The sequence below is a fragment of the Borostomias antarcticus genome, assembly GCF_949987555.1.
Source record: "Borostomias antarcticus genome assembly, chromosome: 9".
Lineage (NCBI taxonomy): Eukaryota > Metazoa > Chordata > Actinopteri > Stomiiformes > Stomiidae > Borostomias > Borostomias antarcticus.
Genome location: NC_140242.1, coordinates 30,163,369 through 30,177,261, shown reverse-complemented (window position 1 = coordinate 30,177,261; position 13,893 = coordinate 30,163,369). Strand labels below are relative to the sequence as shown.

At 48.1% G+C, this 13,893-nt stretch overlaps 1 protein-coding gene across 1 annotated transcript; it reads left to right on the top strand.

Moving 5' to 3' along the window:
• Positions 1-9,970: 9,970 nt before the first annotated feature.
• On the top strand, positions 9,971-11,333 carry cxcr4b (chemokine (C-X-C motif), receptor 4b; the record flags this gene model as incomplete). The annotated part of the gene is made up of 2 exons (XM_084442992.1): positions 9,971-9,988; positions 10,230-11,333. 2 exons carry the CDS (start codon positions 9,971-9,973, stop codon positions 11,331-11,333), a joined length of 1,122 nt encoding a protein of 373 aa, XP_084299118.1.
• Between the last annotated feature and the right edge of the window lie 2,560 nt (positions 11,334-13,893).

Here is a 13,893-nt window from a genome sequence, read left to right as displayed (position 1 = left end):
AATCAATCTGAAAATGTGATTTATTTGATTCCAATGAGTAAATATAGATAAACAATCAACAAGGTGGTGGATAGGACATTGGTCAAGGAGCAGTAAAACCAAATATATTATTTACACCCACGGTCTCTGTTTCTTTAAAAATACAATCCTTGCCAATTCAAGGCAGCAGGCAGAGAGCAACAGTCCCTTATCAGCCGAAGGGATCTGAAGTCCCAGCAGTCTTTAGAAAGAAAAGAATTCAATTGTGCTTCAAACTGTGTGAAAAGAAAGGCCAGGCAGCCGAGCCCCGAGCGGTCTGTCGACGGGACGACGAGGAGAGAGCGCCGCATGGCTGACTAAAGGGAGGGCTTGTTTACTCAGATTAAAAACCCTACAATTTATTATTCTCTTGGGAAACTCCCTTTGTATGAATCTATAAACATAAATAGAAACACACTCAAATCTCTGTGCGTGTACATGCAAGACCCTCAGTGTTTTTGGTGTCGGTAAACCAAACCCCTCAGAGCTTTCTTGCTAGCTTAGGCAGTGCAGGGTGTCTCAAAATAACGCCTTTGACGTTTTGTCCCCCATGAAGAGATTTGATCTTCTCACCATCGTGTTCCAAATCGAACAAACAAGTAAACAGCACTATCACTCAGGAGTTTCACTTGGGGGGCATAATTATAACTTACTGCCTGAGAGAGCGAAGCAAAGAGAAACATATTGTTAACACGTGCCAGTTTTCACTGTCTACTGTCTTTTCCTGGAGACAAGGAAGAAAATAAAACAACTATTTGTTTTCTGCTGGCTTCAGGCAAGGAGCTCGGCCCGCGTCGTCTCTCGTACTTCAAGGCACCAGACTGGTAGTAAAACCTGTCCCTCTGGCCGAGGCTGACATGTCTCCATTACTACTCTGCTGTCTAGCAGCTGAAACCAGGTCCTTTCTCTACAGACCACTGGGACTGAGATGATCCTGTCCTTTCCCCAGCAGCTCCATAGTTAATGAGAGCAGTCTCACTGTGCTGAGTGGGGCTGTGAATCAGGCCTATAGACTAAGGACGAGAGGTTTGTTTAACATGTAAGAAAGCTGACCAGGATGCCTTGTGGTTCTGAAATTACACAGAATGACGTCATACATCTTGGCTTTCTGCTTTTTTACTATTCTAGAAAAAAAAGGTTGGGTGACAAACCATCTACAATACATAAAATGACATCAAACTTTCTCTCATTGAATAAACTCTTTATTGTGATTCCCTCAGACAGGTTGTTAATTTAAACTTCCTCAAACAGCCCTGAGGTTCCCTGGGTGAGCATCCTGGAGCAGGTGAGCATCGTTCTGTCCTCCTCCCCCCGTCTTCCTGTAGAGCTTATCTACGCTCATCTGGACCATTGTCCCTCTTATCTCCCACATCAGGGCTGAGCAGAGCTGCCCACACATCTGAGAACCTCCTTCTCCTCCCAGGCCATCTGGGAACCTCCTTCTCCTCCCAGGCCATCTGAGAACCTCCTTCTCCTCCCAGGCCATCTGGGGCCTCCTTCTCCTCCCAGGCCATCTGGGGCCTCCTTCTCCTCCCAGGCCATCTGGGAACCTCCTTCTCCTCCCAGGCCATCTGAGAACCTCCTTCTCCTCCCAGGCCATCTGGGAACCTCCTTCTCCTCCCAGGCCATCTGAGAACCTCCTTCTCCTCCCAGGCCATCTGAGAACCTCCTTCTCCTCCCAGGCCATCTGAGAACCTCCTTCTCCTCCCAGGCCATCTGAGAACCTCCTTCTCCTCCCAGGCCATCTGGGGCCTCCTTCTCCTCTGAGGCCATCTGAGAACCTCCTTCTCCTCCCAGGCCATCTGGGGCCTCCTTCTCCTCCCAGGCCATCTGGGGCCTCCTTCTCCTCCCAGGCCATCTGGGGCCTCCTTCTCCTCCGAGGCCATATGGGGCCTCCTTCTCCTCCGAGGCCAGATGGGGCTCCTCTCCGCTCCTCTGAGCAGCGCGGGGCTGAAGGGAGGCTGAAGGGAGGCTGAAGGGAGGCTGAAAGGAGGCTGAAAGGAGGCTGGTCACGATCTCTTTCAGGGCCTTCTGTCTGTCACATATAGAGAAATCCCCTGCTGCCCAAAGAGAATGACCCCTCAAGAGAAGTCTGCATAGTGTGTGTGTGTGTGGGAGGGTGTGTGTGTGCGGGAGGGTGTGTGTGTGTGTGTGTGTGTGAGTGTGTGTGTGGGAGGGTGTGTGTGTGCAGGAGGGTGTGTGTGTGTGTGTGTGTGTGTGTGTGCGGGGGGGGTCTTATAAGGGTTCATTGAATATATATGCCTATATCCACATCTACAGCTTTGAGGCATGGCTTACACAAAATGGTTATTCTTTAAATAAAGGACTTTGCAATGATAGCTGTTTTATTACACAAAAGACTGCATGAAGCTCTCAGTGGTGCAGTTGTGTTTGAATTGCTTCATCATAAAAGGTTATATGGGACCACTTAGTCTTTTTCTGGATGTGTGTGCAAATGCTGTATCGCAAAACCACAGTTTAGACGTTAGAGGCGTAGGAAAGGGAACCCACATTGAGTTTATCATGGCCTCATCGAGAACACCCTTCCTATACAACACCGCTGTGTTTCCCAACGCCCCGCGTGACTCTCTCTGGGCCCGGGCCAATTTACAAACCCCCCCAACCGCCCAGGGGGAGTGTCACCCATTTCACTTTTTATTACTTGAGATTTTTGGACTGAATGAACACATGTCAGGACACGTGTGACACAAGGCAGCAGTCATCAGAACAGAAGAACCCCTGACTTCCTGTTATTGCCCACAGTGGGAGCTGAGCCACCTCACACGTGTCTTGTCATGCGCTGATGGAACTCAAGCACCATCTGCTGAACTGGGCTTTTTAGCAGTTGGGGACACATCACATCACATCACACACCACCTGTATGATCTGGGATCTCTGGACATGAAACATCACATCACATCACACACCACCTGTACGATCTGTTATCTCTGGACATGAAACATCACATCACGCACCACCTGTACGATCTGCATTGCTCTGGACATGAAACAGAATAAAATGCGGCACTTATCTGAAATAATTTGCAGGTGCGTTCCACATGGGCCCTAACCCTAACCCTTTACATCACACACATACTGAAGGAATACAGTGACCATTCTGGACAGACAGTAGAGTCCCTCTAGCCATTCTGGACAGACAGTAGAGTCCCTCTAGCCATTGTGGACAGACAGTAGAGTCCCTCTAGCCTTCTGGACAGACAGTAGAGTCCCTCTAGCCATTCTGGACAGACAGTAGAGTCCCTCTAGCCATTCTGGACAGACAGTAGAGTCCCTCTAGCCTTCTGGACAGACAGTAGAGTCCCTCTAGCCTTCTGGACAGACAGTAGAGTCCCTCTAGCCTTCTGGACAGACAGTAGAGTCCCTCTAGCCCCCAGTAGTGGAGTGGTGTTTATTAAGGCCTGAGTAGACAGAGCTGGTTACTGAGCAGATAAGGAAAGCTTCTCCTGAACAGGTGGTGAAACCAAAAACTTTTTTTTTTGTTCAGACAAGTTTGGGTGGAATTCCTCGGCAGAGAAACCTGACACAAATAATCTGTAGTTTACTATACATCCCTATGGCACAAAGGCTTTTGCCTCCAGAGACAATAAGACTTAAAGTCAATGTGGTCTATCTGGGAGCAGGTTTCTAGTAAAGTAGGCTGTATGTTTACTGCCTTTAACGTCCAGAGGCTCCGCCATGCCTTATGTGGAAGAATCAATGAGCCAGACTCTAGTAGGATCCCCAGCTATGGGGGCACTTGTTTTCATTCCTGTTGCAGTACCATAGGATCCCCAGCTATGGGTGCACTTGTTTTCATTCCTGTTGCAGTACCATAGGATCCCCAGCTATGGGTGCACTTGTTTTCATTCCTGTTGCAGTACCATAGGATCCCCAGCTATGGGTGCACTTGTTTTCATTCCTGTTGCAGTACCATAGGATCCCCAGCTATGGGTGCACTTGTTTTACTTCCTGTTGCAGTACCATAGGATCCCCAGCTATGGGTGCACTTGTTTTTCATTCCTGTTGCAGTACCATTATGCTACAGTGTGACTCACGCTTTTAACACACAGGTGCTGAAACAAACGCACGTGCACATACACCCACAACCAGGTCAGATTCACTACACGGTTAAAGACAAGGATACAATAGTTCAATGAAACATGCTGAATGTAAAACCAGATAGACGTGCTGTAATGTTTAAAGCATAATAATGGTGACCAGTGAGTGAGCAGACTCCAGGTCAGCTGGCTGGTCAGGGTCTCTAGAAGCACCTCTACCCAGTCAGACTCCAGGTCAGCTGGCTGGTCAGGGTCTCTAGCAGCGCCTCTACCCAGTCAGACCTCAGGTCAGCTGGCTGGTCAGGGTCTCTAGCAGCGCCTCTACCCAGTCAGACTCAGGGAGCAGTGAGGTCAGGGGAGGAGCTTGATGAAGCCCAATACATTCACCCTCTCCCCCAGTAGGAAGTGTTGGAAGGTGCCTTTCCCAGATAAGAACCAACCTTTGTCCTTAAAGCTGCTGTATTGTTTCAAGTCGGAGGCTTGGCTTTAAACAGGAGCGTTTACACATGCATTCCGGAAGCTTTCTGAAGTTAAGTGGGGAGTGCAGTCATTAAGACATTTCACCAGCCAGCTTCCCCCGGACCCCCCAGGAATGAACACTCACTCCGGTGACATAAATCCTGAAAACTTCATTTTCTACAGCACCACTGTTCATGGTCATTTATTAAAAAATAATAACCCCCCTCCAGGGGCAGCCGGGAGCAGTGGTCAACCCCAAGACCAGGTGCTGGTCAGGGACCGGACTGAAGAGCATCTGTTCTTCTGCATGTTTTCCCTACTGGGTTCTTTGGGAGGAACCCCTTGAGAACACGGGGAGAACCCAGACAGTCCCGGTCTACAGTACTAGCTACTATGCCACTGTGCAGCACATGAGCTCCACTATTGGGCTCCTCAATAAGATCATTACAGGTAGATGGGCCGTTCTAAAATGAGACTACTTCCTGTTTCTGAGTCAATAACTGTCTCACAATGTGAAGCTAAGCTAACAACATCTAGCTAACATTACTACCCAGTACTACCCATGAAGCTAGGCTAACAACATGTAGCTAACATACCCATGAAGGTTAGCTAGGCTGCCATTAAGGATCCCTTCATGCTGAGGGTTAGCTGGCGGACGTGCTCACGGTAGCTAGAAGGGGCCCCGCTGGGGGGGTTGGGCCAGCGGCGGTGCGCTGCAGTGCCTCAATGCTGTCTATCAGTGGACAATGCTGCTACAAAATAGCATAGTTCATTGTTATCAGCTGGTATAGCTAACAATAGTGAACTTGACTAGAACTACAAAGCCCAAAGGTTATTTGTAGTTTTGTTTCTGGAACAAATTCACTGGGATATGACGTCTTCCTGGGTGACAAATCCGGAGCTCAGATACAAAAGGAACGCAGCATTTGTTGTCATTGCCAAATGTACCAATATGAGTGGCCATCAGGGGCCCCTTTTCCCAAAGCTTTTATTAGGGGCCCCAAACATTTGCCTGGTTTGCCTCCCCTGAGGGTACACCTCTGTGTATAGTAAGTTGGAGTCTGTCTGTCTGTCTCTGTCTGTCTGTCTGTCTGTCTGTCTGTCTCTGTCTGTCTGTCTGTCTGTCTGTCTGTCTTTCTCTGTCTGTCTCTGTCTGTCTGTCTGTCTGTCTGTCTGTCTCTGTCTGTCTGTCTGTCTGTCTGTCTGTCTGTCTGTCTGTCTGTCTGTCTGTCTGTCTGTCTGTCTGTCTGTCTGTCTCTCTCTCTAGGTGTCATGTTCTATTGATTTAACCCTGATGAACCTCATCTCTTCACACAAGACAAACACGGCACAAAAGCTCAGGGAGAAGCTGAGACATGCAGAAGGGCTCTCTCAACCTGGCAACCCCCACTCCCTACTCCCCCCCCCCCATCCTCCACCCCCACTAACCCCCCCCACACACACACACACTCTCAACCTGTCAACCCCCACTCCCTACTCCCCCCCCCCATCCTCCACCCCCACTAACCCCCCCCCCCACACACACACACTCTCAACCTGGCAACCCCCACTCCCTACTCCCCCCCCCCATCCTCCACCCCCACTAACCCCCCCACTCCCTACTCCCCCCCCCATCCTCCACCCCCACTAACCCCCCCACTCCCTACTCCCCCCCCCATCCTCCACCCCCACTAACCCCCCCACTCCCTACTCCCCCCCCCCCATCCTCCACCCCCACTAACCCCCCCACTCCCTACTCCCCCCCCCATCCTCCACCCCCACTAACCCCCCCACTCCCTACTCCCCCCCCCCCATCCTCCACCCCCACTAACCCCCCCCCCATCCTCCACCCCCACTAACCCCCCCCCCCATCCTCCACCCCCACTAACCCCCCCCCCCACACACACACACACACACACACTCTCCAAGCTTTATAGATCATGGAAAGATGGTGAACAGTAAAGAACCTTGATAGAGACCTAGATCAAAGCCATGTGTTCCTGTGTGAGGACTGCGGATGCCGGTACCAGTATGTACCAGTACTAGTACCAGCCGGTACCAGTATGCGCAAACATGTCCGATTCTGACAACGAACTCCGCTCTTTATTAATCATGTTGAAAATATGCTCTGAAATACCCTCATATATTTCCATCGGCCTACGCCCATATGGCCTCTTCAAAAGAACATGGCTGGAGAAAACAAGATGGGTCAAATGTGATTTATTGGCGACTGCATGTGTCAGTGTACTGATTTAAATGCAGACTGTAGTGAAAACAAACATGCCTCTAATAAGTAGGCCTTCCCAGAATGCTGTGCTTCACTAAATCAACCAGTCAGAGAAGATGAGCGGGAAAATGGGACAGCAGAACTGGAGGACGAGAACGTACCTATTCTAATATTTTACTTTTGCAGATCAGTCAAATGAGTATTTATGAACCCACAATGCATTTTGGACCTGGATCCACAAATAACCCCATCATGCATTGTGAATAAGGCTAATCACACACCTATTATATATAGAATTATACCCTCAACCCCCCCCCCCCCCCCCCCCCCCGCCTCACAGGAGATTAAGGCTGTATTGGATGAGCTACCTAAAACCCTTTATTAGACCCAGAAGTCAGATTCAACAACAAAGGGGGCCTCTTATTTTCTACGCGGTAACAGAAAAAAAGAGTGAATGTGATATTTGAGCACTTCAATCATTATTCCAATGCTCCCATGCCGCCTTGCTGTGGGCCATAGATGAGTTGGGGCTGGAAGCCTGCATTGTTGACAGAGGCTCTGCAAGGCTCTGTACATTCTTCTCTTTATCTTGCAAGCATTCTTTCACTTCATTTTAATACCCCTTCTTCACTGAAGGGCCCCCTTGCGACTGTTCACACTTGTTATTTGTATTCTAAGTGGCTGCATAGTGCTTTTGTATTCTGATTCACCCACTGCTATCTGCAGACCGATGCTGACTCCGGTGTTAACAGATAGCATGCTGATAGCAAGACATGATTTTATAATGCAAAGATGCGGAAATCCTCTTCATCAAGGAAGATGTTAAAGATGGTGTTATGATTCAAGTGTATTGCAATGAAAATAACAGGGGTAGAAGTAGCACACTAGTGACCATGGAAAGTATTCTAGTAGCAGTAGCATGAAGTCTATGTCCCTCAATTCCTCTTCAGCATCTCTAAACCTAGAAGTGTAACCCAGGAAACACATCGGCTCTTGCAACAATGTGGCTGAGACATTTATTTTGCAGAGATGTCTGTATTTGGACAAGGTCAAGGCAACAGAGGATTAGCTTCTAAGCATGATAGAGCTAACAGCAGCGCAAAAAAAGATGTTGAAACTTGTACAAAAGAACTCTAGAGTGTCTAGACCTACTCATGCGCTTTTTTTTCCGCCAACCCTCAACCCTGTCTGAATAAGCCTGTGTTGGGTGACTCCCAGAAGAGGAGTTGACTACGATGTCAGACGAGACGGGTTTTTGTGTAACATAAAACTCCCTACTCCAACCTTAATTCAGAATCAAGCTGAAAGTGTCTTTGGAACGGAGCGAATGCATGTTTAGTGAATGAGATCCTGGATCAGCTCATCAGCACACAGTCCCAGCACAGATCCTGGATCAGCTCATCAGCACACAGTCCCAGCACAGATCCTGGATCAGCTCATCAGCACACAGTCCAGCACAGTTTAGGACATGAAAGAGGTCAAACAAACAGCGGGTTATCAGAGAGATAGCCAGCCGTGATAGAGAGACCCCACACACCTATCCCCACACAGTGGCTATTCTCTCTCTCTGTCTCTCTCTCTCCCTCTCTCTGTGTCTCTCTCTCTCTCTCTGTCTCTCTCTCTCTCTCTGTCTCTCTCTCTCTCTCTGTCCATCCAGTCACCAGCTGAAACACACCTGAGACCATTAGAGGTTTATATCTGGGTGATAAGCGTCATTGATAAGGCTTAGGCTTATCCACGATGATCATTATCAGTGCTGGATTGCAGTATGCATATTAGAACTGCTACCTGAATACTTTATTAATGCTTAGCATCATGATATGCTTTGTCAGCTGTTCCGCACAATGAATCTGATTGGACAGGCTGTGTGGAAGTCGCTTGCTGTCCAACCAAACTACACATGAAGTAAACTGATGATATGGATTGGTTCCTTCAATCAATCGGTATTCTCATGTTTCAAAGGGGTAAAAACTACAAGGATGCTATTCTGTTACAGTCTGACCACTATTGTCTCTTTCAAGACCTCAGTGAAGAGGGTGGGGAGCGGTGGTGTGACGGCCCTGTCAGCGCCCACAATCCTTAGAGGGGATTACTTAGACTGAAATCAGAGATGGTGAGAGATTGTGATTAGAGGTGGTTGAGAGTCATTACAGAGTGGGCGAGAGACTCCATCTACTTGAAGAGAGCAACTTGAGAAAGAGAGAGGGCGCTTGTGAAGAAAGAAGGGGGAGAGAGAGAGAGAGAGAGAGAGAGAGAGAGAGCAGGGAGAGAGAGGGCGCTTGTGAAGAGAGAAGGGGGGGAGAGAGAGAGAGAGAGAGAGAGCAGGGAGAGAGAGGGCGCTTGTGAAGAGAGAAGGGGGAGAGAGAGAGAGGGAGAGAGAGGGAGGCAGAGAGAAAGAGAGAGGGCGCTTGTGAAGAGAGAAGGGGGAGAGAGGTGGAGGCAGAGAGAGAGAGAGAGGGCGCTTGTGAAGAGAGAAGGGGAAAGAGAGAGAGAGGGAGGCAGAGAGAGAGAGAGAGCAGGGAGAGAGAGGGCGCTTGTGAAGAGAGAAGGGGGGGAGAGAGAGAGAGAGAGAGAGAGAGAGAGAGAGGGAGGCAGAGAGAAAGAGAGAGGGCGCTTGTGAAGAGAGAAGGGGAGAGAGAGCGCACACGCAATAGAGAGTGTTGTGGTTTCTTTGCAGTCCTCGGGTAATGTCAGCACTCTTGAGAGGTTAGACATAACAGTGGGCCTACTTGAGAAGTGACAGGTTGAGGAGGGATCCGAGGTTGGGCTCTGGGCAAACTATGACCAGACACCTCACATCAGGACACAGGCTGACAGCTCTCTCAGTTAACGTGTTCCCCAATGAGAAAAACACCATTTTAAATAGGATGAATTACACAGCTAGAATAACGCGCATAGAAACGCGAAAGACCAACTGACGTCAACACTCCGTGCGAGGAGTGAGCCAGTTAACCTACACGATGACAATAGAGGGAATTGGAAACGGGAACAGTCCGTGTTCTAAGCTTTCTCACATCACAAGACAGACAGAGAAGTTCCTCTAGTTTTAATTTATAGCCTACCCGTTTTGTCGGCGTGGTGCATCTTCCACGCCCCTCCTCCTCCTCTAGCAGGGAGGGGTCACGACGCACAGGCGAGCCTATATAAAGGTGGGGACTCCCAAACCATTGGTTACTTGGATCACAGTTTGCACATAATCAACAGCAAAGACAAATACACCAGTGGCCAAGATGTCATATTACGAAGAGGTGAGTTTAACAATTAGATAATAGACTACAGAGTCACACATTTATATTATTTATGTTCAATCATTTAGGTTTATGATTTGCAGGTGATGATATTATGAAGGCTAGATGATCGGGATTGGGAAGAATCATAAAATGTTTCTCGAATAGTTGACCTTTGTTGAGACATTAGGGTCAATATTAATGAATGGCATCATATCTAAAGTTTTAACTCGAACCTCTTTCTGTTCCCATCATCTTCCAGCGCGTTGTGTTTGATTACGACAACAACACAGAGGAGTCGGGGGACTTTTCTGAAGATTATCAGGAGCCGTGTGAAAGAACAATCAACAATGATTTCCACAAGATCTTTGTACCAACAGTTTACGGAATTATCTTCATTTTGGGAATGGTTGGCAATGGACTGGTTGTCGTTGTGATGGGCTACCAGAAAAAGGTAAAGACGATGACGGATAAATACAGGCTCCATCTCTCCGTCGCCGACCTCCTGTTTGTTGTCACTCTGCCGTTCTGGGCTGTGGATGCAGCCAGTAACTGGTACTTCGGCGGGTTCCTCTGCGTGGCCGTGCACATGATCTACACCGTGAACCTGTACAGCAGCGTGCTGATCCTGGCCTTCATCAGCCTGGACAGGTACCTGGCCGTGGTGCGCGCCACCAACAGCCTGGCCACCAGGAAGCTGCTGGCAGACAAGGTGATCTACGTGGGTGTGTGGCTCCCGGCGGCCCTTCTCACCGTGCCGGACCTGGTGTTCGCTAAGGTCCGGGAGATAGGAGGCTCTGTCTCCATGTTCGCCAGCGAGGAGGAGTCGAACACAGCCAGCTCTAGAACCATCTGCGAGCGCATTTACCCACAAGGGGCCAGCACCACCTGGATGGCCGTGTTCCGCTTCCAGCACATTGTGGTGGGCTTCATCCTGCCCGGCCTGGTCATCCTCACCTGCTACTGCATCATCATCACAAGGCTCTCCCAGGGGTCCAAGGTGCAGGGGCTGAAGAGGAAGGCTCTGAAGACCACCATCATCCTCGTCCTGTGCTTCTTCAGCTGCTGGCTGCCCTACTGCGCGGGCATCTGCATCGACACCCTCATGATGCTGGGCGTGATCCCTCACAGCTGCGACCTGGAGCAAGGCGTGCAGAAGTGGATCTCCATCACCGAGGCGCTGGCCTACTTCCACTGCTGTCTGAACCCCATCCTCTACGCTTTCCTGGGGGTCAAATTCAAGAAGTCTGCCAGGAGTGCGCTGACTATCAGCAGCAGGTCCAGTCATAAGATTCTGACTAAAAAGCGCGGGCCGATCTCCTCTGTCTCTACTGAGTCCGAGTCCTCCAGTGTCCTGTCCAGCTAATGCTCTCTCAGCCACAGTGCGTGGCTCATTCTCCTCAGGAAAACTAAGCTTTGTAAACTACATTTTGTACAGTTGAAAACACTTTTGTATTATTTTCCGTGAGTTTAACTCTTGAGCCTTTTCAACTTGTAATATTTTTTTTAGCGCCCCCCCCCTTTTTAAGCCTTATTGTTCTTGTGATTGGATCTTCAGGCAGAGCCTGGGTCAGTTGTAATGTCCATTGACTGGTCAGTTGTATATAATGTCTACAGAGGCCCATCTCCCTTAGTTCTTATCAAGGCTGCACTGTTTCATTGCTGTAGGATGTGATGCAGAACTTCTTACTTGGTTAAAGGGATTGTCTTTCACTGTTTTAAAAGCTCTGTACATAGTTATCTGCTCGCACTTAAGTTGTGTGATTATCTGAAAGTTATTATTTATTGCTGTAGCTCACACTGAACGTTTTGTAAATATTTCTATTTCCTATTGTTTTTTAGAAATGTTGTTCAATTCATTTCAAACCGTTGCTATTTTGTTGTGAAATAAAAGAAATTCATTGTGACTTGTGTGTGGTGTTCTGTTCTTTTTACAGCATGTTTGTTTCTCTGGGAGTGCGCAGACTCAGGGGGAGGGGTGAGGGTCGCCATGAGTCCACCTGATCATCAGGGAGAGGGGTTGGGAGAGGGGTTGGGAGAGGGGTTAGGAGAGGGGTTGGGAGAGGGGTTAGGAGAGGGAGAGGGGTTAGGAGGGGGAGAGGGAGAGGGAGAGGGGAGACTCAGCATGGAGGCCCTGGAATTGGAAGAACATCTGTGCACTTTTACATCTCAAGCCGCCGGGGCACAAAAGCTCAGATGCTGTCAGAATTGATTGTCCTACCCGTGGTTTCTTGACAAAGACAATAATACATGTTTGGTTCCAAACGTTTTACTCATAATGCTTCTATTATAATATTCTTATACAATTATAATAGCATAGTTAGCTACTACAATTCTATTGCACACATTTAATTGGACTCAGATATTCATCAAAATTAATTCAAATTCGGAATATATGAAGGATGTTTTTCTACTTTTAGTGAACACATTTTGACTTGGCATTCAAATCCAAAGGGATAGCCTACCTGCCTACCTGCCGTGTGTTGTAAAGAGGCGGACTAAACATTTTTATTTTTTTAACGTTTCTTTGATGTAGCATAGTAGCTTAGCTGTTTTTGTATATATTGAGTAAGTATAAACAGACACATTAGTTGTTTCGTGTTGTGGCTGTTATGTGTTGTAATGCACATGGAGATTCTATCAGATGATGAAAGCCGAGGGTCAAGTTTGAGGATCCAGAATGAAGACGTGACCGCAGCGCATCTGGTGCATAACGATCACATTCAGCTCAGCAGAACAACAAGGGAAGCATTTCCATGCATTTATATGTTAAAAAGATGTTAAGTACCCCCCCATCAGACCCAGAAGTCTATGGCTATGTTCTCCCGATCCTGGTTGTCAGATGCCTGCTCACAATAAAACAGGAAGAAATGAGAGGTGCTTTTTCAGTTGGAAATTCTCGAATGGCTCGTCTATTAACATAATAGAATAATAAGAGCTCTGCTGCCTGGAGCCCTGCTCATCTGAGGGGGGCTGTGCTCATCTGAGGGGGGCTGTGCTCATCTGAGGGGGGCTGTGCTCATCTGGGGGGGGCTGTGCTCATCTGAGGGGGGCTGTGCTCATCTGAGGGGGGCTGTGCTCATCTGGGGGGGGCTGTGCTCATCTGAGGGGGGCTGTGCTCATCTGAGGGGGGCTGTGCTCATCTGGGGGGGCTGATCTATTTACAGGCCATTGACCTGAGCTGATCCCCACTCCAGCTTCTCCTCAGCCACTTTGGAAACCTCTCAGATGGATAGGAGGGCTGCTGACCACTTCAGGACCCCCCATCATCATCACAGTCAATACAATTCTCACCAAAGATCACTGGAAATATCCATCTAAATGTCGGGACGTGCAAGATTAATATGCCTCTGATATGAGGCCAATGACGAAGGCGATGTAGGCTCTATGGAAAAGGATATTTCGGATGTTATGCTATATTGTGTCGCATAGCCTAAAGATTCTATGGGTAATATTGCTGTGGCTATATACCTTCATGCTATTTGCTGGGCTTACTTGTCATGCGACACAACTACTCACACCACAATGCTTTGGACAGGACCTTTGATTTATAAACATTTAAATAATATTCAACTCTATCTGGTATCATGGTCAACAAAGCAATGCACTTAAAATGAATGCTTTGATAGGCATCACAAAAACAACTTTATTTTCAGGTCGAGAACTATTTTAATATTTTGCATCAACTGCTTTTTAGGTGTGGCTGAAGGTTTTATTTTTCAGGTTAAAGGCCAAAGCTGTTCAAATACACAGGAAATTGTCTCAAGAAAGGTGCATTCTATTTCTGTACCATAAATGAAGTAGGCTACTACAGCTTTTGGATTTCTGATAAGAAATGGATGATTTAATCGTTGGTTAAGTCACAAGATCACATCCGTAAACAAATCTTGTGGGAATACATAGACTGGAGGATGAGGCTCCTCCGG